Source organism: Pezoporus occidentalis, unplaced genomic scaffold (genome assembly GCF_034315485.1).
Source record: "Pezoporus occidentalis ecotype Australia unplaced genomic scaffold, CSIRO_AGI_Poc_V1 ctg23, whole genome shotgun sequence".
NCBI classification, from domain to species: domain Eukaryota; kingdom Metazoa; phylum Chordata; class Aves; order Psittaciformes; family Psittacidae; genus Pezoporus; species Pezoporus occidentalis.
The window spans coordinates 520,553-547,472 of record NW_026914180.1 but is presented as its reverse complement, the minus strand read 5'-3'; the positions used below and the strand labels follow the sequence as shown (position 1 = coordinate 547,472).

The 26,920-nt window shown below is 36.1% G+C and overlaps 1 protein-coding gene across 3 annotated transcripts in view; it reads left to right on the top strand.

The window, feature by feature from the left end:
• Positions 1-26,920, top strand: part of MINDY4 (MINDY lysine 48 deubiquitinase 4) — a 71,928-nt gene that overhangs the window by 26,984 nt on the left and 18,024 nt on the right. For 2 of the 3 annotated variants that reach the window (XM_062621345.1, XM_062621344.1), the window contains exons 11-15: positions 465-528; positions 1,861-1,926; positions 2,178-2,245; positions 19,450-19,513; positions 21,096-21,257. In XM_062621345.1, coding sequence (XP_062477329.1) covers positions 465-528; positions 1,861-1,926; positions 2,178-2,245; positions 19,450-19,513; positions 21,096-21,257 — 424 coding nt within the window. Of the gene's footprint in view, positions 1-464; positions 529-1,860; positions 1,927-2,177; positions 2,246-19,449; positions 19,514-21,095; positions 21,258-25,145; positions 26,589-26,920 lie in introns of those variants that run through there. The other variant, XM_062621346.1, reaches the window with a different exon arrangement.

The window sequence follows — 26,920 nt, the reverse complement described above, 5'->3', positions numbered from 1 at the left end:
GAGAGGCTTTTAAGCCCAGAATTTCTTCTTCAAACCTTAAATAGAAGCATCAAGTTCAAAGACATTTCAAATGATATTTTGTATATTTCACATTTATAAAATATTTCCTCTGTGATGATATTGTACATACGTTCTTGTGCTTGTTTTAATGTCACTGCTGTAATATTTGTTTCCAATAAAAACTCATTAAGATCTTAAATGTATATTTCTAGTCTTTCTGTATAAACATATTAAACAGACTGAGAGAGCTCAGCACTGCTAAAGAATATGCTTAATTGATAAACGTTTGTTTAATATATAATATGAACTTATGTAAGAGGTTCTTTTTTAAAAAAGTGGTTAAAAATGATAATACAAAATCTTTGGCTCATTTTTCAGTTCATATAATAATATGTTGATTTCTCTTTAATACCATTTTGTTCCTTTTAATATGAACTTTGGTTTTGTCTGAATATCCTCTTCAGGCCATCAGGAAGACAGCAGTTCATTCCCATAGGAAAATACAAGGCAGATGGAATCTTAGAAACTGTAAGGCTCTGTGTTATTCATTCTCCATATCCTCTTTCTACATTCTGTTATTTTAGTGCAATGAATCTGATTTCCATTGCTCTTTTAGTGTTTTAAAATCTTTTATGTCAAATTAGTTGAGATCCAAAACCCAATAGGGGATAGCAAAATCCTGTAGTCTGTCTGGCTCTGAATTGTCCCAGTGTCTGTGGGCAGTTTGGACTCCCTGGAGTCCTTTTTGTACCCTATATCTTTCAAGCTTATAAACTTGCCTGCTTTTATTGATATGCAGTAAAAGTGAACGTGGATCAAGTTCACCACCATGACCATGAGCATCAAAAGGCAGTATATTCTCCTTTGCTTTTTTTTTTTTTTTTTTTTTTTAATTCCAGAAGCTCCAAATGGCAAAACGCTCTCCAGTTATGCCTTGTTTCCATCTGAAGCTCTCAAATGGCGTTGCAAACGGTGATGCCAAAAGCCAGGCTTTAGTGGTTTAAGAAAATATTACTGGCCTCCTAAATGTAGGAATGAATGTGTCAACAGATTGTCAGAACCGGGCAGTTTTGGAACAGTTGGAAGTGAAGTCTTTTATAAGTAGGGTGAATGCAGCAGAAATCCTTGGCTATAAAATGCTCTTCCAAGAGGCAAGATAAATTATTTAATTAATATGTTAACATAATTCCATGCTGCTGGCTATTTTGGAGAGCAACTAACACCATTATGCTGTCTCTAAGTCCTTCTTATCAAAGGCCATGTGGACATAGCCACAGTGAAAATGTGATGGAAAGCAATATAATCCAGATTGCTCAATCTTTCTGCATACTGTATCTGCAAGACCATAATTTCTGTCCAAATCTGAAGATGGAAAAAATAGATAAAGAATGTTGAAGTAAGGGCCTAGATCTATGAACTGTCCTGAACTTCATGTTAAATAGGAGTATTCATGGGAGTATTCTCTGAGTATGATGTGTTCTGATACATGCCTGCTTTAAACGGCTCATCACATAGGTACCAACTCCTGAGCTACTTGCCCATTCTGTCTTCTAAAGCTGCATGTTCTAGGAATCGTTTTTCATTGCATAAACAATGCTTAAAGTTGAATCAAACTGCCTGTTTAAAAAACTTAAAAACAACAAGAAGCAGTGTAAAAATTCAGAACATACGAAGTGCTGAGATACAGTATTATACAAGATAACACCGGGAAAAGGTAGATTTTGTTAGATCTTTACTCCATTTTGTTAGCTCAAATCTTTCCATTCAGATTTAAAGCTTTGTCTACTGTAGTTCAGCTTTCAGGTTATAAAAGTGAGTTGTAATTGTTTCAGTTACTTTTTTTTTTTTTTTCTTTCCCAGCTAATACTACATAGTGCCACAAGATATGAAGATCTGGTTGTTTTTCTTCAGCAGAATATTCACCAGGTACTGTGTATAGAGAAGACACTAAACCTGTTATAGTTAAACTGCCAGTCTTTCTGTATTTGTCAGTCTCATATCTCCTGAACATTGTTTCAAACACTACATGGACATGCATTTTAACAAGCAGAAGAGCAAATTCAGTTTTAGATAAATGAGAACAATTCTTTCTGCTTTCAGTTTGATTTGCATTTCTTTAGAATATGGCAAAAAATGTACAAAACAAACAAAATAAAACTCATCTTTTTCTTTTTCAGTTTGAAACTGGTCCCTGTGGGTGCATCCTTCTGACTGTGTCTGTCATCTTATCAAGATCTATCAATCTGTGAGTGTCTTTGTATCCCTGTTTTATTAATTGCAAAGTAAATACTGCAAACTGAGAAAGCAGCCATAATGTACTTAACTGTCTGGCCTTTTTGATCTATCATGATGTTTACTCTGATAAATATAGGGGAGTAATGCAGATTTATTTTGTTTTTTACACAAGACATTTATATATATATATATATATAAATGCTGTTAAAATGGCAGTGATCACTCCACCGTACCTGATACGAAGGACTTAATCTAACATTATGCATCATGTCTGAGGTAGTTGCCTATACTCCCAGTCTTGACAGTTGAAAACAAGACTGTTTTAGAGGGTTATTTATTTAGGTATCTGTCTTAGGTAGAGATGAGTAACTTGCTTGTAATGCCCAATCTCTCCATCAATGATGATGATAAAGAAAGGATTGGACAGCTAATTTTTAGGTGGTTATAAGTAATGTATGACAGTTTATGAGTGCAATAAATATGGAGAGCTCTAAGGAGTAGTCAGTATAGGCTCTTTTAAAAACTCATTGAGGTTTCCCAAAGCGCAGTTGCTGTTCATTGCTTTCATACAGATTAAATGTATTTCAGTGGTACTGTGAATAGCAGAGTGGGTCAGAATAAAAATGCTTTCTTCATTTTGTCAAATTTCACTTTTGTAAAAATCTCCTAGAGTTATCTGCAAGTGAAAAGAGCTGTTTCCTGACAACTTGCAGTAACAACTGACGTGAAGAGAGTCATGCACTTGAAAGCAGCATGGGGTTTGTTTATGTAATCTTTTATTTCTTTGCATCTCTGCATTGTCTTGAAAATAAATAGCAACTTAGTCCAAATTTGTGATATGCATTATGTTGCTCACCTACTGAGATTCCTACAAGCATTTGCAGGTTGGATTTTTTTGCTGTTTTGTTGTCATGTCTTCCTTTCGCTTACAGTAACACTACAGGCGATAGGCATGACTCCACTTTTGCACTCTTAACACAAATTATATGATAATTTTATAGCATATGTCATTTATTCTTGTTTTTATGATCTAGTTAGCAGCAGAAAGGTCCAGATAAGTAAAGGTATTTGAGCAAGAATGGTATATTTGGTAGGATCACCAAAAGCAGCAATGTTCCTAGTTGCTCTTGATTGCATTGCTTTACTTTCTGTAAAATGGTAAACATGCTATAATAATATAAGCACAGAGGTTATATTTTTCATCACCTTTCAATTCTGGACAGATGGATTATGACAAGCTAATCAATCATCTTTGTTTGTCTTTGGGAGGACCTAAGTGACTAAAAGGAACATGAAAATTCCTTGTGGTGCCTCCTTGCATTTTTAGGTATCTAAATATTTTTACAGTTCTGGTCCACAGTGTTAAAATTGTTTATAAAATGTAGCTCTGTTTTGAGGAAGATTCATGACTTTATCACACAAGTTCATTTTAACTTGGTACTGTGTAATACATTGCATTGATACCTATGTTTTGTTTATAAGAAAAAGGATTTTTTATCTGTCACTAGATACAGTGGAGTGTGTTTCCAGACCTCTGCATAATATTTTTTAGAAGTGCAAACTAAATTTTGTTTATGTAATTTTCAGCAATAGATTTGAATGGCTATGTCATAATGCTTCTCTTAGGATATTACAAATATCAAGACAAATAACTCATTGCTCATATCATCAAGAAATATGTACCATTTAGTGAGTGTTAGAAGCATTGTAAGTAATTATTTACATAACTGGCATAGTACTGGATGAATAGTTAGAGACAAATAAGAGTTGGTTTAGGTAATGGAAATTTATCCAGTAATACATCTCCCTGGAATTATTCTTTTTTTGGTCATGTTTTTTTTTAAGATAAAATTAGTGTTTTGTTTTATTTATAAAAAGAAAATTTAATGGCGGTTTCAATTGTCCTGATTTTTGTGTGCATATTCTGTTGAGCATGCTAGATTAATTAATTTTAGTTGAGAAGTTGACGTATCTTAATTTCTCAAATAATGTTGAAATGCTTCTGTTTTGGTCAGTGCTTCGTTATGTGCCCACAGTGTTGCCTCACTGGGGTCCCTTTGTAAATAACTCTTCCATAAATAATTGGCATTTCTTGTCAGCAAGTTGGAATACTAAGGATGGGAGTGTCTTGAACCGTGGTTATAATTACAACAACATTGTGTAAGATGCAGAAGTTAGTCCACTGAAGCCAAACCAAAGCATTTACATTTGGTTCAACAAAGACTGGCATTTTGATTAACGAATTTTGAAATACTTCTTTCAATCAAAAATATTCTCCGTAATGTTTTCTGTTCCATGAATAATTCCAGTGTTTATTGAAGCTTTCACTTCAGGATATAATAAGAAGAAAATAATAATTCCTTATTTTATATGGTGGGGAAGCATTAATACAAATTAAAAAGCAGAGCAGTGGATGTGGACTAAGTGGTGAAGTTGATTAATAGAAGGATACGTGTCACTGTATGGAGCCCTGTGCAGTTCAACTTATCCAGAAGTGAACTAGAAGGAGTGCAGGATAATGAGACCACAAAGCTTACAGACTTCCTCCGAGAAGTCACATCTGTGTGCATATGCTTCCCATGTTTATAACAGATGGAAGATGGCATGCAGTTGTGACCATGCCACGTAACTTGGGAGTGCTAGCTGTGGTAGTTGGTGTGGTTCAGAATACTGCAGACCTGTTAGCACCTTCTTAAATCTGTGACTGAGTTCTAGCAGTTCAGAAGGATCTCGTTGTGCTAATAATGGAGTAATCTCATCTAAGTTTAGCCTTCTATAAATTATGCCAAGTCCAGTCCTCTGCTCTCTCTGTGTTCAGTGAAAGGAGAGAAGCTTCTCTAAAAGAGAGTCATTTCACATGAAAATTAATGTCAAGAAAGGGGAGGAGAATTGCTATGGACAGTGCCTATTTTTTTTTTTTTTTTTTTTGTAATTATTACCGTAAAGAGAGCTACTAGCTAAGACTTACTTCTTAAATGTTTGCTATTTTCAGGGTAATGATCTATCTATTTTTATTTATTTTCTGTGGAAATATTTGCATCTAGGCTTCCTTTATGCTCAAAAAAAGAGGAAAAGATTATGATTTATTTGACTTACTTTGAATGTTTAGCTTAGAATGAGAGAAATTGTCTCCTGAAATGCTTACTTATCTCCCCTATATAAAAAGGAAATCTGAATAACTTACTTTTATGGAGGCTTTGCACAGTAAACATCAAGTGGTGAAATTAATTCTGCCTTAGAGTGACTGGCTGATAAAATGTTAATAAAATTGTTAATAATGTAGATTATTATACATGATGAAAACACAGTCTCAAGCTGTACTTACCTAGTGATGGGCTTTAAATAGACTATTATAAAAAAGGAGAGAGATTCCGGCACTATTCCTGCTGCTTTAATTATCTGAAGATATCAGTTCAATTTTCTATGATAGACAAAAAAGAAAAAAAGTATTGGGCATTACGGTGATAAGAAATGAGGACTAAATAAAAACATGGTAAAGTGTTTGCATTAACATATGGTCTTCTCATGTCTTTATCTAGCATCTAGCCTTATTTCCCCAGGTCAGTAAAAACACATTAGAACTAGAAGACACTGGAAGACAAAATTTCCCTTTAATGTGGACTAGCTTCTATGTGGACAGTTGGAATCTTTCCTTTTTGGCATTAAAGAGGGCTAACTAAGGTGTGATAAATATTTAGGCATCCGTGAAAATGTTGAATAAGGAATGATTATATATTATTTCTCAGGGTCCAAAACCTTGGGTATTGTCATGGAAATGCTCAGGCTTTGATTTTAAAACAACCACTTTTTTTTTTTTTTTATCACAGCATAAGTAACTTTCACTACTGGCAGATGAGGAAGCCAAAAGTATGAAGAGGTTCAAATGAATTTAGGCAAATTACTGGAATGTACATGCTTAAGTACTTTTAAATGCTCCTGTCTAGATGTCATCTCCATGTGCCCTGTTTTTGCTACTGCTGCTGCTGACTGGATGCTGGGATAGGGTGACTTTTGGTCTGGCTCCATAATTTTTACATTGTTACTGATTATTCTTGTAAATGGAAATTCCATATTTCATCCAGGTCTATCAGGCAGTTGTTCTAAATCACTGACAACCTACGTACTTTTATTTAATGAGAACGCATGCCAGGAAATGCAGGGGTTTGCTCTGCTTTGTAGATTTTGGTAATGAGTTTATCATGCTCCATGCACTAATGATCATTACTGGCAGAGCTTATAACAAATGGCCAAAGAGGAGTGAGAATTCCTGAGGAAGTTGCTGAGAACGTGGTGTTGTTTCTGGTACAGGAAGGAGCGCTAGTCACTAACAATTGTAACCTCTTTTTTTTTTTTCTCCTTACAACCAGTGAAAAATTAAAAAATAGTGGGCATATTGTACTAGCTCAGGGAACTAACCTTCCTGAATGTGCAAAATGTGTACCAAAATGCTCATGTTAAGAGCTATAAGATATTTTCTGCATACCTGGAAGAGACTGAGCTTAAGGGTGGACTTCAAGCCCCCATGGGGGCCTCGCTGAGATTGGTACATTGCATGTAGGAAAGTTATGAATACTCAGGAGTGGTTTACGCTGACCTGTTAATGGCAGCTTCAGTAAACCCACAGTCTTACTGAAGTTGCAACATGATCACCTCTAACACTTGGCACCTTCCTTACTACGCGTAGTTATGCAAAACCATAGCTGTATTGGGTTGTGGCTGGTTCTGATCCATTCATTGAAAAGCCTTCTTTAAATTTCAGCTTCTTGCCAAACAGTCACAATGTTTTCATTGCCATATTTTTCTTAGTGCACTAATGTTATTGCATAAAACCATCATTACTAGGACTTATTATAACAAAGAACATACTGAGTGAGAAAATGTTTTAGGTCAAATTCCTTTGGGGAAAAGCAATGTTCTGCAGTTTTCATGCTACCTGGAGACAATAAATAGAGGCACATTTGAAACAGACTTACTGTGTTTCTCACAAGTTTGCTGATGAATAGAATTAAAACCAGAGTGTTTGCAGTCTCTTTTGTTGACTCAGGAATTCTTTATCACTTACTGATAGCAGATCACAAATGTAATCCTGCAGTCAGCATTGGTCATTTAGGTATCCTTTCCTTTTTCTCTGAATTGTTTGTGTGAGAATAAAGAAAACAGTGGCTTTATCTGGGTGGAGAAAAAAAAACGAAAGGAATTTTGCAAGTCAAGAGGAGGCTGTGCACTTCATTAAGGTTGGCCACATAAACCTAGCAAATATACATGAACACCTTTTTCTTTATTGTGATGCCACAACTTTAATAACTATCCTTCTGTAGTCTTTACTGCTCCAGAAATGTGCACGTCCCTGTTTCATAATTATTTGTGCTCGTTCAATTTCTGAGTTCTGGGACATTTCGTTCTTTGTTTTGTCTTGTTTTGGTTTGGTTTCAAAAGCCAATGCCTTCTTATTAAATGGAACAAATGACAATTTGATTCCTTATCAGTATAGGACTTCTCACAGCAAATAGGTCTGTCCTTAATTATAGGCAGTTTATCTAGTTCTCTGAAATCTTCTATCAGTTAAAAATTTTTACTAAGAAAATCATATAATTAAAACTATGTTGTTCTGTTCCCTTGAACACTTACTTTTCATTCATGGGTACTATTTTACTGAACTAGGAAAATTAAATTTCCTTCATCTGTCATTCTGATCCAGCCTTGAAATAAACACATGCAAGCATCAAATTGTATTAATAGCTGTCCAGTATACCTATTCCATCTCAAAAAATATCCTTCCCTTTATAAGTGAAGCTAAGCTGCACTTGGCATGTTATAGGGGAGAGAATTTTTGACTTGTTTGAACTTCATGTGACAGGAAAGCCTGGTCAGACAGGCTAAAAGACCAGTGGCTACAATCGCTCTCTGGCTATGCAGAGTATCTAGCTTCAGCATTTACATAACTAATATACCATCTTTAATTAATAACTTGCTCATCTCAGGAATTTAATTTTTAAGTACTTTGAAGATGTTGAATGAACTATGCATTGTTATCACTATTATGGCCTGTACTATGCTCAGATATATCCTATTGTCAGCTTGGATTTGATTATGTAATTCTTTCTCTGGTTGCAAGCCATATTCCAATAATCTTCCTGCTTTGGTCAATAGGCAAACTATTTTTATAACATTTTTTTTTTAAATATAATAGTTCTGTCTTTATTCATCTCCACAGGACAGCATTTCACTGTGAGACATAGTGTTGTATATGTACATTTAGTATTTATAGTAATGTAATACCTATGGGCTGTAATAAAGATTAGAAGCTGTTCCTGGCAAAGAGTCAGAAGGGGTAAAGCTCCATCTATAGTCACCTTGGCATTTCACCTCGTACACCCCAATGGCTCTGACTATACGCACTAATTTACAGGGTAGACAGGTGTGTTCATCCTTGTTTCACACAGGAGAATTTTACCTCAGCTTTTCTGCATGATAAAGAGTATATATATATATGAAATTGCTATGGGTCACACGCCACCTGTCCTCAAGATCAGTTTTTTGATGTACTTCCTAATACCTAATCCAAATGTCCCCTATGGCAGTTTAAAGCCATTCCCCTGTATGCTATCCTACCTGCCCTTGTAAAAAGTTCCTCTCCAGATTTCTTGTCAGCCCTGTTAAGTACTGGGAGCTGCTTTAAGTTCTCCCCACAGCCTTCTCTTCTCCAGGCTGAACAACTGCAGCACTCTCAGGCTGTTTTTATAGGAGAGATGCTTCAGCTCTCTGATCATCATTATTATAATATCTTATTATTATGATTCTATCCCTGCCCATGGCAGAGGGGTTGGAACTAGATGATCTTAAGGTCCTTTCCAACCCTAACTATTCTATTATTCTATATTATTATTATGCTACAATTATTATTGTAGTAACCTGTATCAAGCCTTTTTTGTTCTGCATCCTTTTCTATACCCTTTCTGTACCCTTTTCTGTATCATTTACTGTGACATAACCCCGATTCTGACATGTTACTTGACTTTTAATCTCTTTTAGTCACGTAGGACATTGGAAAAGCAAGAAACACTCTGCTGGTACATGAATTGCAGGTGGAGAAATGGGTTCTCCGCCCTCAATCCACTTTCCTTAAGTGACACCTTTTCCTGTCTCAGAGACAATCTCTAATTTAGAGTTCCCCTAAAACGCACCTACTCTCCTCATGCTCTTTGGCTGGTGAAGAAAGGCTTTCTGTGAAATCATCGCTAGGCTTGTCCAAGGATAAAAGCAATTACAACTTCACAAAGGGGATCCAGTCACGTGGGGCATACTCTGCTGTTGGTAGAAATATGTTTTTCTATGAGCCCATTTTCTGGGAAAAACTTTCAGAGGTAGTGCCCCCACCCCTAGCTGAGAATGCCTGGGACACCAACAGCCAGGGGAAATTACGTGTGTGAGCAGTTTTCACTCAGTGTTTACAGTTATGTAATATAAATAGATGTCATCATGTATTTTACAGCTTAGTCTTTTGGTGTTTGAAAAAGATAGGGAAGCAGCTATTTTTAAGGGGAAGCAGCTGTCAATTACGTTACTATGCTGAAAAACAAGCAGCTTGACCTAACTGAAAAATCCGTATATGAGTGTCTCAGATCTGTCCAAGAAACATTTGTGATTTCACAATATGGAGGAAGCATGAGATTAGATGTACCAAGAACAGTGGGAGGAGAGCAAATAGGAGAGTTTTTGTGGGATCCAGTCCTTGGTAGGGAAGAATTGAGTCCTTTTTTGTTTGGGTAAGTGATCTTCTGTACCTCCTGCTTGATAGGTTGAATGCGAGTCATAATCTTCAGGATCTTCCTTATTTTTGAGGCTCTGTTGTGTGAATTAGGCAGAGGCCCTTCTGTTTGGAGTGTTCACTGGGCAAGAATGACTTGCTGCATTAATAAATATATTGATAGATGTAGCACCATAATGAACCTTAGATTGCAGCTTCAGCTGCTAAGAGGCAATAAAGAAGGGAGTTTGCTTCAGAGAAGTTAATGTTTTTCCTCCAAAGAAAGACAATAAGACAAGGATAATAAGTGAGACAGCCTTAGCATTATTTGAAGGAGGATGCGAGACCAAGGTTTGAAACTACAAGGTTTATATTCTTTCAGAAGTGAATATGCTGTGGAATATGTTGCTGTATAAAATGCTACCTTATAACACTTGAGAAAGAGGGGACTCAGGGAAAAAAGAATAAAGACAGAGATGATGGTAGAATGGGATTTTGAAGATGAGATACATGAAAGGAGATTAGGGTCTGACACAGCACAATTATGTAAGCTTCTGTCAAATAAGATAGGAAGATAAGGAAGCTGTGTAGCCTGCTAGATGAGGAACGTGACCCAGGTGGAATCATGAACACAAAGAAAAGGAACAGTTGAATTAGGTTTGAAGAAGTTTACTGCACTGAAGAAGAAAGATTACTGGTAAATGAAACCAAAAGAATGAAACAGAATTAAGCAAAAAGAAGAATCAAGAAGACAAAGAGTTTGTAATTCTGTTTGGCATCTTGCTGGGTAAGAGACTGGTATATCTGGAAATAATGCGAAAACTAAAAATAAAAAAAAAAATGGTGTGTGTGTGGGAGCTAGGATTTGCACAGAGAATGGAGAGAGACATGTGACTCCTTTCCTTTTTAAGAAAACCTGTCACCAAGTGTGGGTGCACAGAACAGAAAGTGGACTGTATACTGAGTGATAGCAAATTTGATGTGGCTATGCCACAGAAAGATTTCTTATGGCAACAGGGGAAAATTATCCAGGTTGTTCCCCCAACACATCCAGTTCTTTGTAGAACAGATCAGAATAAATCATAAAGCTGAGGAACATGTGTGAAGAGAAGGAGGCTTATTAGTTAATTCTCTGGAAAATTTTCTGATGTCTAAAGAAAGAGTGAAAAGGAATGAAAGAAGTGTGGTGAGCAATAAATAGGTCTAGCTCTAATGGTCTGAGTCTTGATGTTGGAAAATACAGAAATAATGTGGTTCAAATGAGGTCAGACCCAGACCTTGAGTCATGGAAAATAAACAAGAAGTAATTTCCTTATCATATCAATAAAAAGATAGCAGGAAAAGATGTGAAGTTTCTGTGTAGGGTGGATGTGGCTGATATTAGAAATAATTTAAGGAATGCTCCAAATCTGAATTATTATTCTGCTTTACATTTCGGTAAGGAAAACAGCATGGTGTAAAGTCAGGATAAATAATTGGAATCCATACCTAGAAATTGAACTAATTTTGTGCAAGGTAGAAATGAACCTTAAAAAGTGATGGCTACACTATCTGAAGGAAAAAAATAACCATGCATCTGTTTGCCTATATCTCATTCATAGATTTTGTGAGACTTCCTGAGCTCTCTCTCGCTTTGTAAGACTTTAGGAATAGACTTGATCCTAAAAGCTTACATTCTTGATCATACTATACTACTTGTCCTATTAAAACATACTGTAACCTTGCATCTCTGGTGCAGTAAGTCTGGAGGAGTGGGTGCTCTTCATCTTCAAATACTGAAATAACTGGCATCTCAGGCCATATAAAAAATGACAATGATGCTTAATACCTTTTTACAATAGAGGTCACCATATAACTGTGTAATAGCAAAAAATGCTTACATTTTAAAAAGGTGCAAAAGCAGGCAAAGCAACTTAGCTTCTGTCTCTTCAGGTTGTAAAGCTTTAGGAAAAATTCTGAAAAGAGAGTAAGTAACTACAGAGATAAATAGAAAATGGCAGAGAATGCAGTCTGATTTTACAGAAGGGAAGTTATAGAAGACAGAACTAATATTTTGCTTTGATGAAAGAGCTGCTTTTTTAAAGTGGGAAATGAAATAGATGTATTCTATCTGAACTTCAGTAAAGCATGCAGTTGTAGTACCAATATGTATTTTAATTAATACCAAATGAGAAGTTATTTGCTAATGTGAAAATAAAAGGTCTTTTAAAAATTGTGAAAGAAAGGGACTCTGAAAAGAGTTATCAGCGTGGGGAGGGTTACCGATGGAATTCCTCAGTGCTCAGTCCAGGATTAAACTCAATTTTTGTTCCCTACAGTAAAGTTGGAAAAAGGGAGTGGTGTGCTAATGAAATGTAATGGTGACTCAAAAGTTGAAAAAGGCACTGTCAATAGAGAGAATAAATCGTGTTGTACAAAAAGTGTTGGCTCAGTCTCATGATGAGGGCAATAAAAAAAGAATTTATTTTGACTACAAAAACCAAAAGGTCATGCAAACAGAGAGTACTCACTACTGTACTGTGGGGTTTCACAGGTAGTAAATGGCAGGATGAGGAGTTGAGAACAGTAGTGGAGCACATAGTGACTTTAAGCCCTCATTATAAAATAGAATTGGATCTACTCTTAGGGTGTGTCAGCATTAAAAGGTTTAAGAGGTGAAGAAATATTAATAGATTGTGCAAAGCCCTGATGTGTCATTGAAATACCATGTCGAACTGGGGTCAACTGTTAAAACTGAAGAAGCGTAGGGGAAGACCAGGGGAATGAGAACTCTGTCTTTCAAAAAAACCAAAATTTTTGATATTTTCTAGCCTAAAAAACTAATTTTAAAAGGATACATAACTATTTTGTAAAAAGTGGGAAGGTAGCAGTTGCAAGTAAACAAGGACTGGGAAAATTTATTTTATTTAAAGAACAATATTAGCACAAAATTAAAGTGTATCAGTAAACTTAGACTGTGAATCAGTAGATTAAGTGTAACTAGATTTCAGGTTGCTGCACTGCTATTGAGAAAAGTATGGAAAGCCAAGAAAGAAGCTAAGAAATGTGATTTTCTATGGAAAAGTGTAACCGGGATGGCGGATTTTACCTGCCAGATGCAGAGAACATCATCTTCCTTTCTTCCCCCTCTCCGCAACTCTGCTTTGTCCCAGTGTGAGATAGTCTACACCATGGTTAATATAAACACAGAATATTGTTCTCAGAAGTATCTGAGATTACTAACCCCTTAGTTCTGTAAGACTGTCCATATAGGATCAAAGAAAAGGTCCATCTAGCCTACTAGCCTGTCTTTGATAGTAGAAAACTGTGGTTGCTGTAGGAAACTGCTAAGAAATGGGGTGAATATAGAGAAATTATTCTGCTGGTATATTCTCCATGTTTCCGATAGTCTGTAATTCAGAGACTTCCTAAACTGGTAGTTGTATCCGGACCACTGAGTTTATTAGCCCTTGATGAACCTATTCTCCATGAATTTTTCTAAAACCTTTTTGAACCCTTTAATTCTTTTGGCCTTCACAACATCCTGTGGCAGTGAGTTCCCCAATGTAGTTATGTGTTTTGTGAAAGAATTTTTCCCTTTGTTTGCTTGAACTGCTTGCCCAGTAAGTCTACAGAGTGTTGCCTAATTCATGTTACAAAAAGTAGTGAGTAAATGTTCCTTAATCATCTCCTTACCGTTGAGGAGTTTTTGAACTTGCGCTGCAGCTCATCAATTGCTCCTTTTGTAGGGAAATGGTCCTCGTCTGTGTAGTCTCTCCTGATAGGAAAGCTGCTCTGTAACTTGACAGTGGTTTCTTCTGACCATCTGAACTTCCTCTGATTCTACTACATTTAAATGCTCAAGTTCTCTTACCTTTGAGCTAAAAATTATAGCAAACTGACTATTTGAAACCAGATGTTCATGCATTGCTTTTAATTGGCTTGTCCAACTGAGGAGTCTTTTCAAAACTGGCTACAGGGTGTTGTCATTTCTATAGCAACCTTATTTCTCAGCTTGCAATCTAAAAAAAAAAAAATAAACTCAGCCTGTCTACACTGCCAGCATATTTGTGAGTATGATTTATGTGTCCAGTGGTCCCTGGTAAATAGCAATTAGACAGTCATACCCAAGTCCTGGCAGGCTCCCTTTATGTTCATCAGGTAGAAAAATGGCATTTTACAGTACCGTTTCTTCCTCTACTCTGAAATTATTTAAGCAAAGTCACATAAATTACCTTCAGGGTTCAGTTTCTCACCATGTACAGAAATGTGAAGAAGCCCAGAGTGATTAGATGATGTTTATTTGCTTATCTTTAGATATAAAAAAAATCAGTGATAAGAAGCCAATCCCTAGGTGATTGATTAGCTTTGTCATCTTCCCAATCTTTTTTTTACAACTTTCTTCCGGAAATCAAAGCATTCTAGAAATGAACTCTTTTGATTTTAGGGACATGAAGTATATTTATTAAAAAGACTCAAAAAAATGTGAAAGAATGATTCTACTACAAAAAATCTGTCAAGTTTCAGTCAATGTACTGTCATACTGTGTACTATTCAGCTATTTGCTAAACACAACGTCACACGCTTAAGCAGATCCTGGTTTATTACCTTAATGTGCTGCGCTCAGGAAGACATGCTACATTCAGTGAGAAAGATAATCTATTTTTAAAAATGAAATAGTGGGTTGGATATGCCAATAGATTAATCACTTTTCACATCAAATCTATTTCTCTGAAATATAGATACTTCCTATAGTGTGCTAGCACCCTGTGACAGCAGAGCTGATGAATTAAATGTGAATTAAATGTGCATGATTGCCTCAGGATCTGTACATTCTAAGAACTTTGTGAGATTAGCAGGTATGTGAAAAAATGGTCAATAGAGAATGAAGCCACTTCTTTTGCTGGTTTGAATCCCTTTTTTCAGAGGGGCTCTTCCCTTCTTTTTTGAACATTCATTTGAAACCTTTGCAGTGTGCCAGTATAAAAAAAAATATTATGGAACATTTACATAATAAGCCAGTCACCCATCCTGTCATTTTCCACACCCCCATTGTCATTATTTAAAATCCTTATGCTTGAAGACTAGTTTTTCTCCCTCCCAACCCAAATTCTATTTTTGGAGTTGACTTGTAATTGTGTGTTTGTTAATATAGCTGTCTGTTGCCATGAACAAAGTGAGGTAACCAATTTTCTATTACAGCTTAGCCACAGAGTTAAGGACTGTAAAACAGCTAGCACTTACTTGAATGCACCATTTTTTTTTTGTTTGCTTTATATTGTTTTATTTTGTTCTCCTATCAATCCAAACAATATTTAGGGTAAATAACTGATACAAACTAACTTGTATTCTGATAATCTGGAGTTATTCCTAGTATTACAGTTTGTATGTGGCTTTTGTATTTAATATTCAATGCTCAGAATTTCTCCATTTAAACTTGGCAAGAATTTTCCTGGAAGCAAATTGAGAATTAATGTGTATGAAACATTTTTTAAATGTCTTATTTTCTATCTCAGTATTATTTGCTAAGAAAACATTCATATGATTACAGATTGTGTTATATTGTTGCATCCAGTGCTCAAAATGTTTATATTATTGATTTATATTTATGCACTTTCAAAACCTTACAGTCTATACAGTCTATACAGATCACTGTAATTAATTTTATTCATTTACCATCATTGCTAAGGTTTATACTGCCATTACAGTTTCTTCTAATTCTGGTATTTTTGACCATCTGTCTTAAACTCTTAGGCTATTTTTTAATAATTTGTATGTCCCAGAATGGATGAATGATTTTAAAACATGAGACAGATTCATAATAAGAACCATAATGGCTACCTTGAAGTTAACAAGTTACGGCAGTATGTCTGTGACAATTCAGTCCATCAAAGTTCGGGCTCAGAACGTTATAATCTTCAGTACCTTACATCCTTAACAAATGCATTATTTATAACTTTAACAGTTTCAACAAAGCTGAAGGTAAACACAGAATCACCAACGGGAGCATGGAGAGGAGCATGAGATTTATAATATGTAATGATATTTTTTTGGAAAGGCCGTTTCAGGCATTCCTGCCCTAAAAACCAACAGCATTAAGAACCATGAAAAAATATGTATAATTCATACCAGATGTATTTTGTTGATTTCTGTCATGATGAGATTTCTCCATTGCTTTAGATACTTGTTCAGAAGCCACATTGCACATAATTTTTTTTTTCCCATAATGACATTCGTTTTATGTGGTAATAATGTAAAAAAAAATGTTTGTTGCATGCTGAGCAAAAGACAGCTAAGCCTTAGGATAGAGGTACCTCATCCTGATCACCCCCTAAGGAGGGATAAAAGAAGATTTAAATATAAATATTTTTAAAAAGAACAGTACAAAATTAATGAACTATGTGGAGATAAGTTTTGCCAAGTTATTTAGTTTCTCTGAGTGTGTAAAAATACATCTGCAGTTTGTCAAGAAATCAGAAAAGCTGGACTAAGTAATCCCAGCACTGCTGAATGGAGGATTCAGCAATTCAAGGGTCCCAGGGCAAAAACTGAAACAGACAAAAGCTGAAACTATGACTTTACACACATTGGCAAGTGTGTTAATCTGAGTGTATTTGTTGCTTTCTCTCGTCTCAACAGGGTTCTTCAGCTGTAGCAGAAGCCACAGCTTCACTCACTGCATAGAGAATTCCAGCTCTTTCCTCCCAGGTTTCAGTGCAGACATAAGCCACATTACCCACATTACAACTGGTAATAAAAATCAAGCTGGGATATCTTACAGAGTGATTTGGAATTTAGCAGATTATAGTGACAGTTTTTTGATTATGCATCAACTCCGGAAATGATTCCTGCTGAAGATTTTGCATAAGCATGTTTGAACACATGCTGAATAATAAGTATTTGTCCAGGAGATTTTAAAAATCAGTATCTTGCCTTCTGACTGAAAAGGTTGTTTTGGGGGGGGGTTTGGTGGGCTTTTTTTTCCCCACAAACTTTATAGTATTACCAGGTGAGGCAAACTCCACCATTCTGTGCCAGCGCTCACCATATTTTTAGCTCATTCCAGTTACAATTGTGTATTACCATGACACTGGAAAATATTGATAATGTAGCACCAGGAAGAAATATTTGCCATTAACACTGTTCTCTTTGGTTGTGTCTTTTTACTGACCTATGATTCTGACAAAGGAGCATGCAGAGCATTGGACTGTAAATTGAGAAGGAGGGATTCAGTAGAGTCAAGCCTTTAACTCATTGTATGATGATGACTAGGACACTGACAAGTCTCCTGGCTTAAAATTAATGGGATTGTCCACTTTAAAGTGATTTAGAAATTATAAGTGGAAAATTGCATGTGGGGACATAGTAGTCATGAATTAGTTTTGTTGTTCTGTTTGAGAGCCAGAACACCAGAATGCACAAATGCGTCATATTTGCTTGTCATTAATGAATGTCTTCACAGCCTGGAGAAAACAAAACACCTTATTATCATTATCTGATATTTTTATAATGCATAAAGTGTACTCGCCTTTTGTTGATACATAATAAATACACCTGCACAGAAGCTAGTCTTTGGCAGGTATGAATAATAATCTTAAAGCCATTTAGAATAGGTGTAAAGCTCGTAGCTATATGCCTGATGTTTGTTTCCTCATTAGCAGAGTTGATTTGAAAGGCAGATGTTCTTCTTCTTGAAAATCTGTGATACACCTCTAAACTCCCATATTGTTTTTACCTACAGAAGAAATTAGAACTTCCTCCTATTGTCTTTGTCGTATGTCCCATCGTCCCTAACTGACGCATATTGTATAGTCTACTTGTTTCAAACAAGGTTATGGCGTTTTCAAGATGAAACTGTTTCTAAAACTAAAAAATGGCCAAAATCCAAAGATTATTATCACCTCATCCATTCCTTGCAGTGTTGCATGAGAGAATTTTCCATATCACAGGCACTCTTTCTGTGGACTTTTCTTTGATTTCGCACTAGAAAAAGATGTTATTGTGGCACTTTGTTATGATTACCTTTAAAACAATTTTTTTTTTAAAGGGTGTTGTTATTCAATGGCTATGATGTTTTGCATGTTCTAAGTATCATTAGAGCTGAAAATCATATATTATATTCTGATCTTGGCATGCAAGGAAATCATAATTATGTAAAGTTTGTGATGAAGACAGGGAATGTCCCAGCTTATTACGTAAGAAATCAATTTTTTTAGCAGGCCATGTATAGCAATGTTGAAGGGAAGTTCCTAGCTAGCTTTACTCTAACCATATAAATTCAACTCTTAAGTTTTTCGCAAAAAAAAATTTTCTTTAAAAAATAATTGTGCTAATTGCCTGGAAATATAAATATTTGGGTGCATAGAAAATTTTACAAGTAAGTCAAATGAGAATGAAAAGGCCAGATGTATATAGAATTGCTAAGTTTTTGGTTGATGATCATTCAGGCATTCTCTCTATCTTTGTAACAATACCAAAATAAGAATGTAGCCAAAACAATTGTGATTAATGTATTCTGAAGGGAAATAGCTTTTTTATGAACCATAGAATTAACCGATTGAGTCTATTGCCATAGCTGTCCCAGCATACAGTACGCTGTTTTTTCTCAACGCTGTATTAGACATTTATTGATGTGTAAAATAATGTTTTCAATTACATTATATCTGCAGGATAAAATTATCAGAGTTGCAGTTTTTAGGTCATTAACCAATCACTAATTCAATAACTCCAGTAGTTATGCAAGAAGGAACTTAGTTTGGGGACATGCTACTCCATATTTATCAAAAATGCAGTTTCATGGACATTTTGATATCATAAGGTAGAAAAAACGACCACACAGCAGTATTATGGACGCATAGACCTCGAGTTGTTTTGGTTTTTAATTCTCTTCTTTTCATGGACCATATAGTATATATATTATATAATCTTCAGTTTGTGGTGGGTGTATTCCAAGTACTAATGATAGTAATAATACATGCACATATTTGTGAGAACATCATATCTGAGTACTGGAGTAGGTTGCCCAGGTAGGGTGCAAAGTCTGCCTCTTTAGAGGCATTCAGAATGCATCAAGACATGGTCCTGGGCAACTGGCTCTAGGGGGCTGTGAGCAGGACGGTTAGACATGGTGACCTCCAGTGGTCCCTTCCAACCTCAACCATTCTGTGACTGTAACTCTGTAAGACAAGTAGTCCAGTAGTTCTAATTTCTAAAATTTTAACTAGTAGTGACAGTGGCTTTACAGCTATTTTCTTCAGTCTAGCTCTAACCAACTTTTACTTGCCACAGGTTTAGCTGATATATACTGTCCATGCAAAAATCACCTTGAAAGGATTCCAAAATCAAGAACTGTATTTATGGTTGAGAAACCAGTTTGGGATTTCTTCTCAAGACTTAGAAATGTTAAGTCGAATGAAAAAAAAAAAGGAATCCTGTTTAAATTTGTGTTCTTCACTCTTAATTTAATTGTATTCTCCACTCCCTTTCAGGGTGCGCAATGATTTTGACGTGCTTACAAACCGGTTGATTGGAAGCCATGGCTATTGTACTCAGGTAGGTTAAGCATGTGGTCTTTGGGGATGTCATACAACCTCTGCGTGCAGAACTGTGAACTGGCCTCTGGAAAGAGATGGCATTTGTTATTTTAAATTTCTAATGTTTTTCATTTTTCCCCATCGTGTCAAAAACTTTCATCCTTTATTCTTTTTTCTTTCTTGTGTTTTGGCATATCGTTAGCTTTGCTTTCAGAGCCTCTGCTTTTTGGCATGGTTTTCTGGTCCATGTGTGTCTGTACCTATATGTGCATGTGCTGATACTCCTCTCATCCACCTCTTTCATACTCCTTACTTGATTTCAGTGCTGAGATGCCACTGAGACTGCAAACTGTGTTTCTTCCCTGCCATTTTGGAAAGGTGACTGGGGTTGCATGCCTGCTAGTACAGCTCCTCTGTAAATGGTCATTTCCCAGCTAACTGCCTGGAAACTCCTCAAACTGGAAATACTGACGACTTATAGATGTGTCTAAAAGACATGTAGTGCATGTTCTTCTCTTCTACTGTTGCTAGAAGACTTTTAGACTGTGATTACACAGTCATTTGTCAAGAAGGTCAAATGGAACATCACTGGCAGATTAGGTGTCCTGAAAACACCAGTAAGAGCCTATAAACTTTGGGGTGTCCTTCAGGAGAAACATGGGGCTATAAATGTGTGCAGTATTTTTCAAATCATACATCAAGTTCAAACTGGCAATACCATTGCTATTCATGTCTTTGGGTATGGTAATATGGACTAATTTTTTCTGGAAACATTCTTGTTATTTTCCATCATGTTTCTTGACATATGTTATTTATTAGTAGTTAGCTTGTTCACTGCTGTAGCACATTCTGCTGCTAGATGTTGTTACATGCTGTTACATCCTAGCTTGCCCTTGTGGGATCTTACACAAACAACTTGTCTAGTATCTCTGCTCCTTAAACTTTACACACATTCACAAGGGCACATGCACACCCCTCCACCCTCTCACACGTATTTAGACACTGACACACCTGTATTTCCAGTTCAATTGGAGAAGAAGTAATCAATCTGTTATAGTAAGTACATTAGTGATGAGGAGTAGATGTGAAGCCATATGGGTGAATGTCTTACTGAATGAGTCTTAAGTTCATCCAGGAATAATCAGTGAGAAAGAAATAATCTTTTAACACATCTTGTCCAACATAGAAAATTCATCACTAAGCACATGCAGAAATATCAGATAGTACTGTATAGACTATTAATTTACATCATTCATGCTGTAGCTTTAATTGTAGAGCAAAAGGGACACCAAAATGTTTGAATTTTTTAGAAAAACAACACTCAGAAGGTTGAGAGCAGTCTGCCTCTGGAAAGCTGAACACTGAAAACTCTGCTAATATTTTCTCATTTGACTTTGGGAGTAGACTTTACCTAAAATTTCAGGGAAAAAAAAAATGTAAGCAATCCTAATCCTTACGCTAAATTTAAAGCCACCACAAAAATAAGGGTCAGGTGCATGTGTAACTATTAGTCCTGAATTAATCTTCTACTGATATCTGGTAGAGACAAGATGTTTACTGGGATTTGCTTATTTGTTTGTTTTTCAAAATGTCACAAACAGGAATTGGTGAACTTGCTTTTGACTGGAAAAGCTGTGTCCAATGTTTTCAACAATGTGATAGAGCTGGACTCTGGAAATGGCAATATCACAATTTTGAAAGGTATCACAAGCCGCAGTGATATTGGTTTGCTGTCGCTCTTTGAGCACTATGATGTTTGTCAGGTATGCTTTCTATTATTTTGATTTTAATTAAGAGTGACACAATTACATTTTAAATTAGCTTGGAGTGAGTATATCAGCTAAGAAATTATGGCCTTGATTCAGTTGCTCACTCAGAGGCGTCTAGTGCTGTTTTAGAGCGTGGTCACACTTCTGGATGAAGGTTCTGTGTTACTGCTGCCACCCCTTGGTAAATGACTTGAGCGGTCTATAGATTCTCAAGTCATACATGCCTGTATCATTTTTTAACTGATCTCCTGAAGAAGGAGTCAGCTTAAACTAACACTGGTATTTAAGTGGCTGCCATAGAGATTTGTATAGGTGAACTAGGAACTGCTCAGTGCAGTCTGTGGGGCTGAAAGCTGCTCAGCAGACTAAACATAATTATGTGCTCTAAGCTGAACAGTCTCCCTTGACTGTATTCACTAGATCTCCACTGAGAGAGATCTAGTGGAGTTGAGACACCTAGCTCACATTTGGGCACCCATGTCTTAGTCATGTATATGTAAGCAGCTGAATCTGGAGCAGAAACTCACCCTAAGAATTTAGTTTTCCACAATTTCCTATGTCATGGGGGACCAGATTGATTGAATCCTCTACTCTATGCTGTAATGGTGGTCATATTGTATTAACAGTTAAAAAAAGGGGGAGGGGAGGCAATTAAAATATGTGTCAATATAATGGGAATTGTCCTTTTAATGTCTTTGAAATTAGTATTTTAATTATAGTAATCATGAAAATTAAAAGGTAGATTAAACATTTTAAATTTTGACAGCCATTAATTTACCTCTGGAAAAACTTGTGTAAGGATTTCAGTGGTTCTCCATCAATAGACATTGTCATCAAGATTGACATCTTTCCAAAAAACATGCTCTTAAACAAGCAGTCTTGTGTTTGATGCAAGGGTATTATTTGAAGTTCTCTTGCTTGTGGTAGATGCTAGATTAGATAATTGTAACAGTCCCATTTGGATTTGCAGCCAGTGCCTCTACCAACATTTGAAAGTGATTAGCAAAGAATTTGTTTGTACTGATCTAATATAAATGTGTTACTGAAAGCAAAGCTTGATTTTTAACTGTTTTCCATATGGCTAAAGTCAGTAATGTTTTTCTGCTACTGACAGATTATGATTTTTGTTATTCTTAACTAATGAAGTCCTTTTTTCACAAGATTATAACAAGGCTTAAATTCAGTCAAGGCAGCATATCATTGTATCCAAAACAGATTAATTTGGAACAAACTGTAATAAAAATAAATTAGCTTCTGTATCTAGTTCAAGTTCCTTGTTCTTTTCTATGAGCAATGTAACATTTAAAGCCTAAAAAAAAAAACCCAAAAAATGGTTATGCACCATGATAGCATTTTTTCCATTTTCTTGTGAGGAAAATGGCATCTAGGTAGCAAAATGGTAAATTAGGTCAGTGCAGGCAGGAGCTATTTCTTTCCCATTTTCCCTCTAAAAATAAAAAGTTACTCAGAGAATCAGACACCATCTTCCACTTATTCTACAAATTATACAGTGAGGGGGGTCTGCTTTTTCTACTACTGTGCTCTTGCAGGAGCTGGACTCACAGGCAGTGATCTGTTTTCCAAGCCAGTGACTTAATCTGTTACAGAAACTCCAGTAGACGTAGTTTCCTTTTTTTTTTTTCTTCAGTCTACATTAGTTAGGCATCTGCTGCAAATTGTCTTGCTTTTTATTAAGACCATCTGCAAGTTCTCTGCATTTCAGTTTGTGTGTCTTAGCTCCTGCTGCAGTGCTGCCTTAGGACTAGGACAGACGTCAGATTCTGGTGGCCTTTGGTCTCAAGTCACTGGAGTCTCCACAGTGGCGTTTTAGCATGAGAGGACGGATTCTGCTTTCTGTTACAAAGATATAAGTTTAGAACAATTTAGAAAAGATAAATGTCACTGATAGTTTGCGGTAATGAAACTGAGAATAGCATTTGGCTGTAAGTCTTTCAAATTGACTCTTTTCTTCCTCTCAGTGTTTCCGTAAGTTGTGTCAGCATCCAGTTACATTGTGGCTCTGAGGATGGTAACAGAAACCAGTAATGGAAAAGGATTGTCATTTTGGTTTGTTGTGGGTTTTTTTTGTGTGTTTTGGTTTGGGTTTTTTGTTTCCAGGAGTAAGAAAATCCCGAGAATGCTATATGGTGAATCATAGACATTAGAGTTGGAAAATTCCCTTTAGGTCATATCCAGCCAACCTCTCAGGGGATAATTCAGGATATTTTTATGTTCTGTTATATAGCAAGCTTTCTTTAAAAAATATGTATCCATGAGGTTCCTGCCTTTCCGTTTAGCTGTCCATTTATTAGGTGATTGTTGTACATATAACTGTGATCTTACCTTTTTTCTTACATATCTCTACTCTAAAATATGAGAAAGTGCAAATACAGATTTGCAGGTACCTGCAGATATGGAGATTTTAATATCTACTATGCAGTTGGTGCTTTAAATATACTAATATTAAGTTTGACTGTTCATTTACTTAGTTTCCTCTGATTATCATATTTACTTCTAATCCAGCTTGCCCCTAAACAATTCATCCCATCCGCTAGACATTTGCAAGCTGATGTAACAGTTCCTCCCTTTTTCATCAGCACATCCTGTCCACCCCTTATTTTTATTGCTCTGCTCTAGATTTCTTCCAACTCAAAAATGCATTTAAGAAGAGATATGGAAGATTACAGGCTACATTCTGTAAATCCACATAGAGAAAGATTTCTATACCATTTTATCTCTCTTGTCTAATTAGGTGGAGTATTTGTATATAATCCACAATTTCCTTGGTATGTCTTCTGAGTTGAAAATATCTTGAGGGCATGAGAACTAAATTAATCCTTATGTCAAACTTTGGCAGCAGCACAAGTCAAAACAATATGATCAGCCCCTTTTTCTCCAGTGATTGCCTGAAGAATGCCTCTGTTGCTGATCTATTAATCCCTTTCACTGGATCATGCTGAATGTGTTATCTTTGCTGATTAGAAAAATGTGTGTTTCATGTAATTTGTCTGGAACTGTTATGTCTAAACATCACTCCTAACATATTACCATACTCAGGATGTTTTTGGTAATGTAATTACTTGTTGCAAATTTTGTCACAGTGACAAATGGATTTATTCAGTCTATTCCATATGCAAACGTTTAGTTCTGTATTTGAATGCAAAAAAACTAAAAGTCCAATTCTGCTACTTTTTGGTAGGCAAGTTACACATCTTTGGATTTCTTGTGTTTGTGCTAAGCCCATATTTAAGCTATATTATTTCCATCTGATTTTACATATTTAACTAAGATACTTAATATTTTATGTTTCCTGGGATCTCTTTAGAGCTCCGAAAGAAATAGCAACATTTCCAAAATCAGGTCAGTCCACGTAAAATTGGTTTTCCAGAGGTTTCCCTCTGTTTGCTGGCATGCAGCATGCAGCAGTTCAGCAGTAGTTTCAGGGGAGTGGAGTCTTTTCTGCAGCAGAGACAAGATCTCGGAGAAAGGGGTGAGGCAGAGAAGTGGGCAGGGCCAATTATAGCAGTTGCGAGTGAGAAAGTCCCTGCATTTGGGTCAGGGTTTTTGGCTTATATGTCACATTAAAATTGCAGGTGAAAAAAAACTGGAATGATGAAAGTTTTCAAAACTTACTGTGATGTTAAAAATAGAAGGAGATGGAAACACATGCTACTTGTATTTATACCAGATAACTTAAGACACTAACAGTGACAAAAGAGAAAAATAATCTGCATTCGCATCCGAAAAATTTAGAAGATACTATTTTTTTATTATTATTATTAATGATGATAATAATGATACTAATATCTAACATTTGTGTGTCATTTCCTGTGAGTAGGTCTGTGCTTCACAAAAGAGGCAAGTATCATTACCATTTTCCAGGGGGGTAACTGACAAACAAAAGTTAAAGTGTCATCCCAGCAAGTCATCCAATAAGCTAGTGGCTAAACTGGGAAGAGAATGTAGGTCTTCTGAATCTGTTATTCTGAAGTAAGTAGGGTACTGGCTGATGAATTTGGCCATCTTTCTGAAATGCTTTTTTGAAATCATTTTAGATATGTGCTGTTGTACGTGTAGTAGTTTAAGTATTCAAGGTTACTTTTGAACCTCAGCACTGATTCTTCTTTGTCTTCACTGATTTTCTCCTGCTTTCAACCTGCCCTGCTATGGTAGTTAAACCTACTATTATCTGACCTCCCAAACTCAGCTTACTCTGATTCCTGACGGTGTCCAAGTTTCTGCCTGAGCTGTCAGCATTTCAAGAGACTGATGCTTTATAGTTTTTGCAGTTCTGAAGATGAAGAGAGAATGTGGCATTGGCAAAGAATTTATCCTCATTTTTCCAATTTGTTTTCAAAAAGAGGGACAAACATAAATAAACAGAATTTATGCATTAAAATTCCACAGATGGGAAATATTATCTTTGGTCCTTTTGATGCAACCAGCACACTTTGTACTATAACAAGCCCTACTTGAATTATTAAATCTAGCACGCATGCTCTGTCTTCTGGCACCTCACCTGTTTGTTTGCCCTGTGGAACGTCCTTTCTGTAACCTTTTTTGCTGGGAAATATGTCTGCTAAACAGGCATCTTTCTCAGTCAGATGGTCTGCATTCAAGCCAGGTCATTGGTGGGGTTGCAGAAGGGAAAGGTTTAGAAAGAGGGTTTTAACCAACTCGCTTAAGGAGCTAACAACAAAAATATGCGTATGCAAAATGGAAACTGATGGTTGGTTTTAATTTTCCACTTATTTTTCAATAATGGGTATGTGGTGGATACTGTGCTGTGTAGATGCATTCGGCAAGGGACCCTGCTGGTTATGCAAGACATTTTTGATCACCACTGTGGGCAAAAATATGTGATACATACAAATTTGACTGAAACAAGGCTGACAAAGCATTGCCCATTTAAAAAGTCTGTTCTTCATCCCTTGTTTTTACATCTCCCTTTCTAGCCTGAAACCAAAATTTTAATGAAGTCCTATTGTCCTAGTCATTCATGGACAGTTATTTTCCCAGAGGCCAGTCACTGTTGCTGGAATATTGGCATTGATTTCTTGTCAACATCCTTACAAATAAAATAGAATCACAAAGATTTTGTTCAAGACAATAAGAACAACAAATCCCACATGTTTAAAAGAGTTCTGCATGCTTTGCAAACAGACAAAATAGAAAATGAAAAGTCAAATATTTTCCACGTCTCTAGATTACAGATACCTACATGTGGATCCAGATTTATCCCACCTAATTTTAGGTCTTTGTAGGTTGAAAATGCTTAGTTCAGTGCAGCCAGCTCCCTGTATAGCTTATGAACAGGGGGGCATCTAAATTTTTGCAAGACCTATCTTTTCCTTGTTTGATTTATAGACAGCAAAGCCTAGGGGCCAACCTAAGTTAGAGGGCCTAGAAACAGGTGCTGAAGAGTTAAGTGGACTGAGTCTTGACCTATCTTTGTCATTGCAGTGAAGCAATTTACTGAAGTGAATTATAAAGTCCTTCATGTTTGTTAAGGGAATGGCAAAGTGCTGAAGTCTGAATGAGGGTCTGAATCTCTCTCAACATTTCTCCAACTTGATGGGATGTCCCAAAAAAGCAGCAGAATGGGACATGGATCAATAAAAGGTCCTGAGGCTACCTAGTACCCTGACATATTTCTG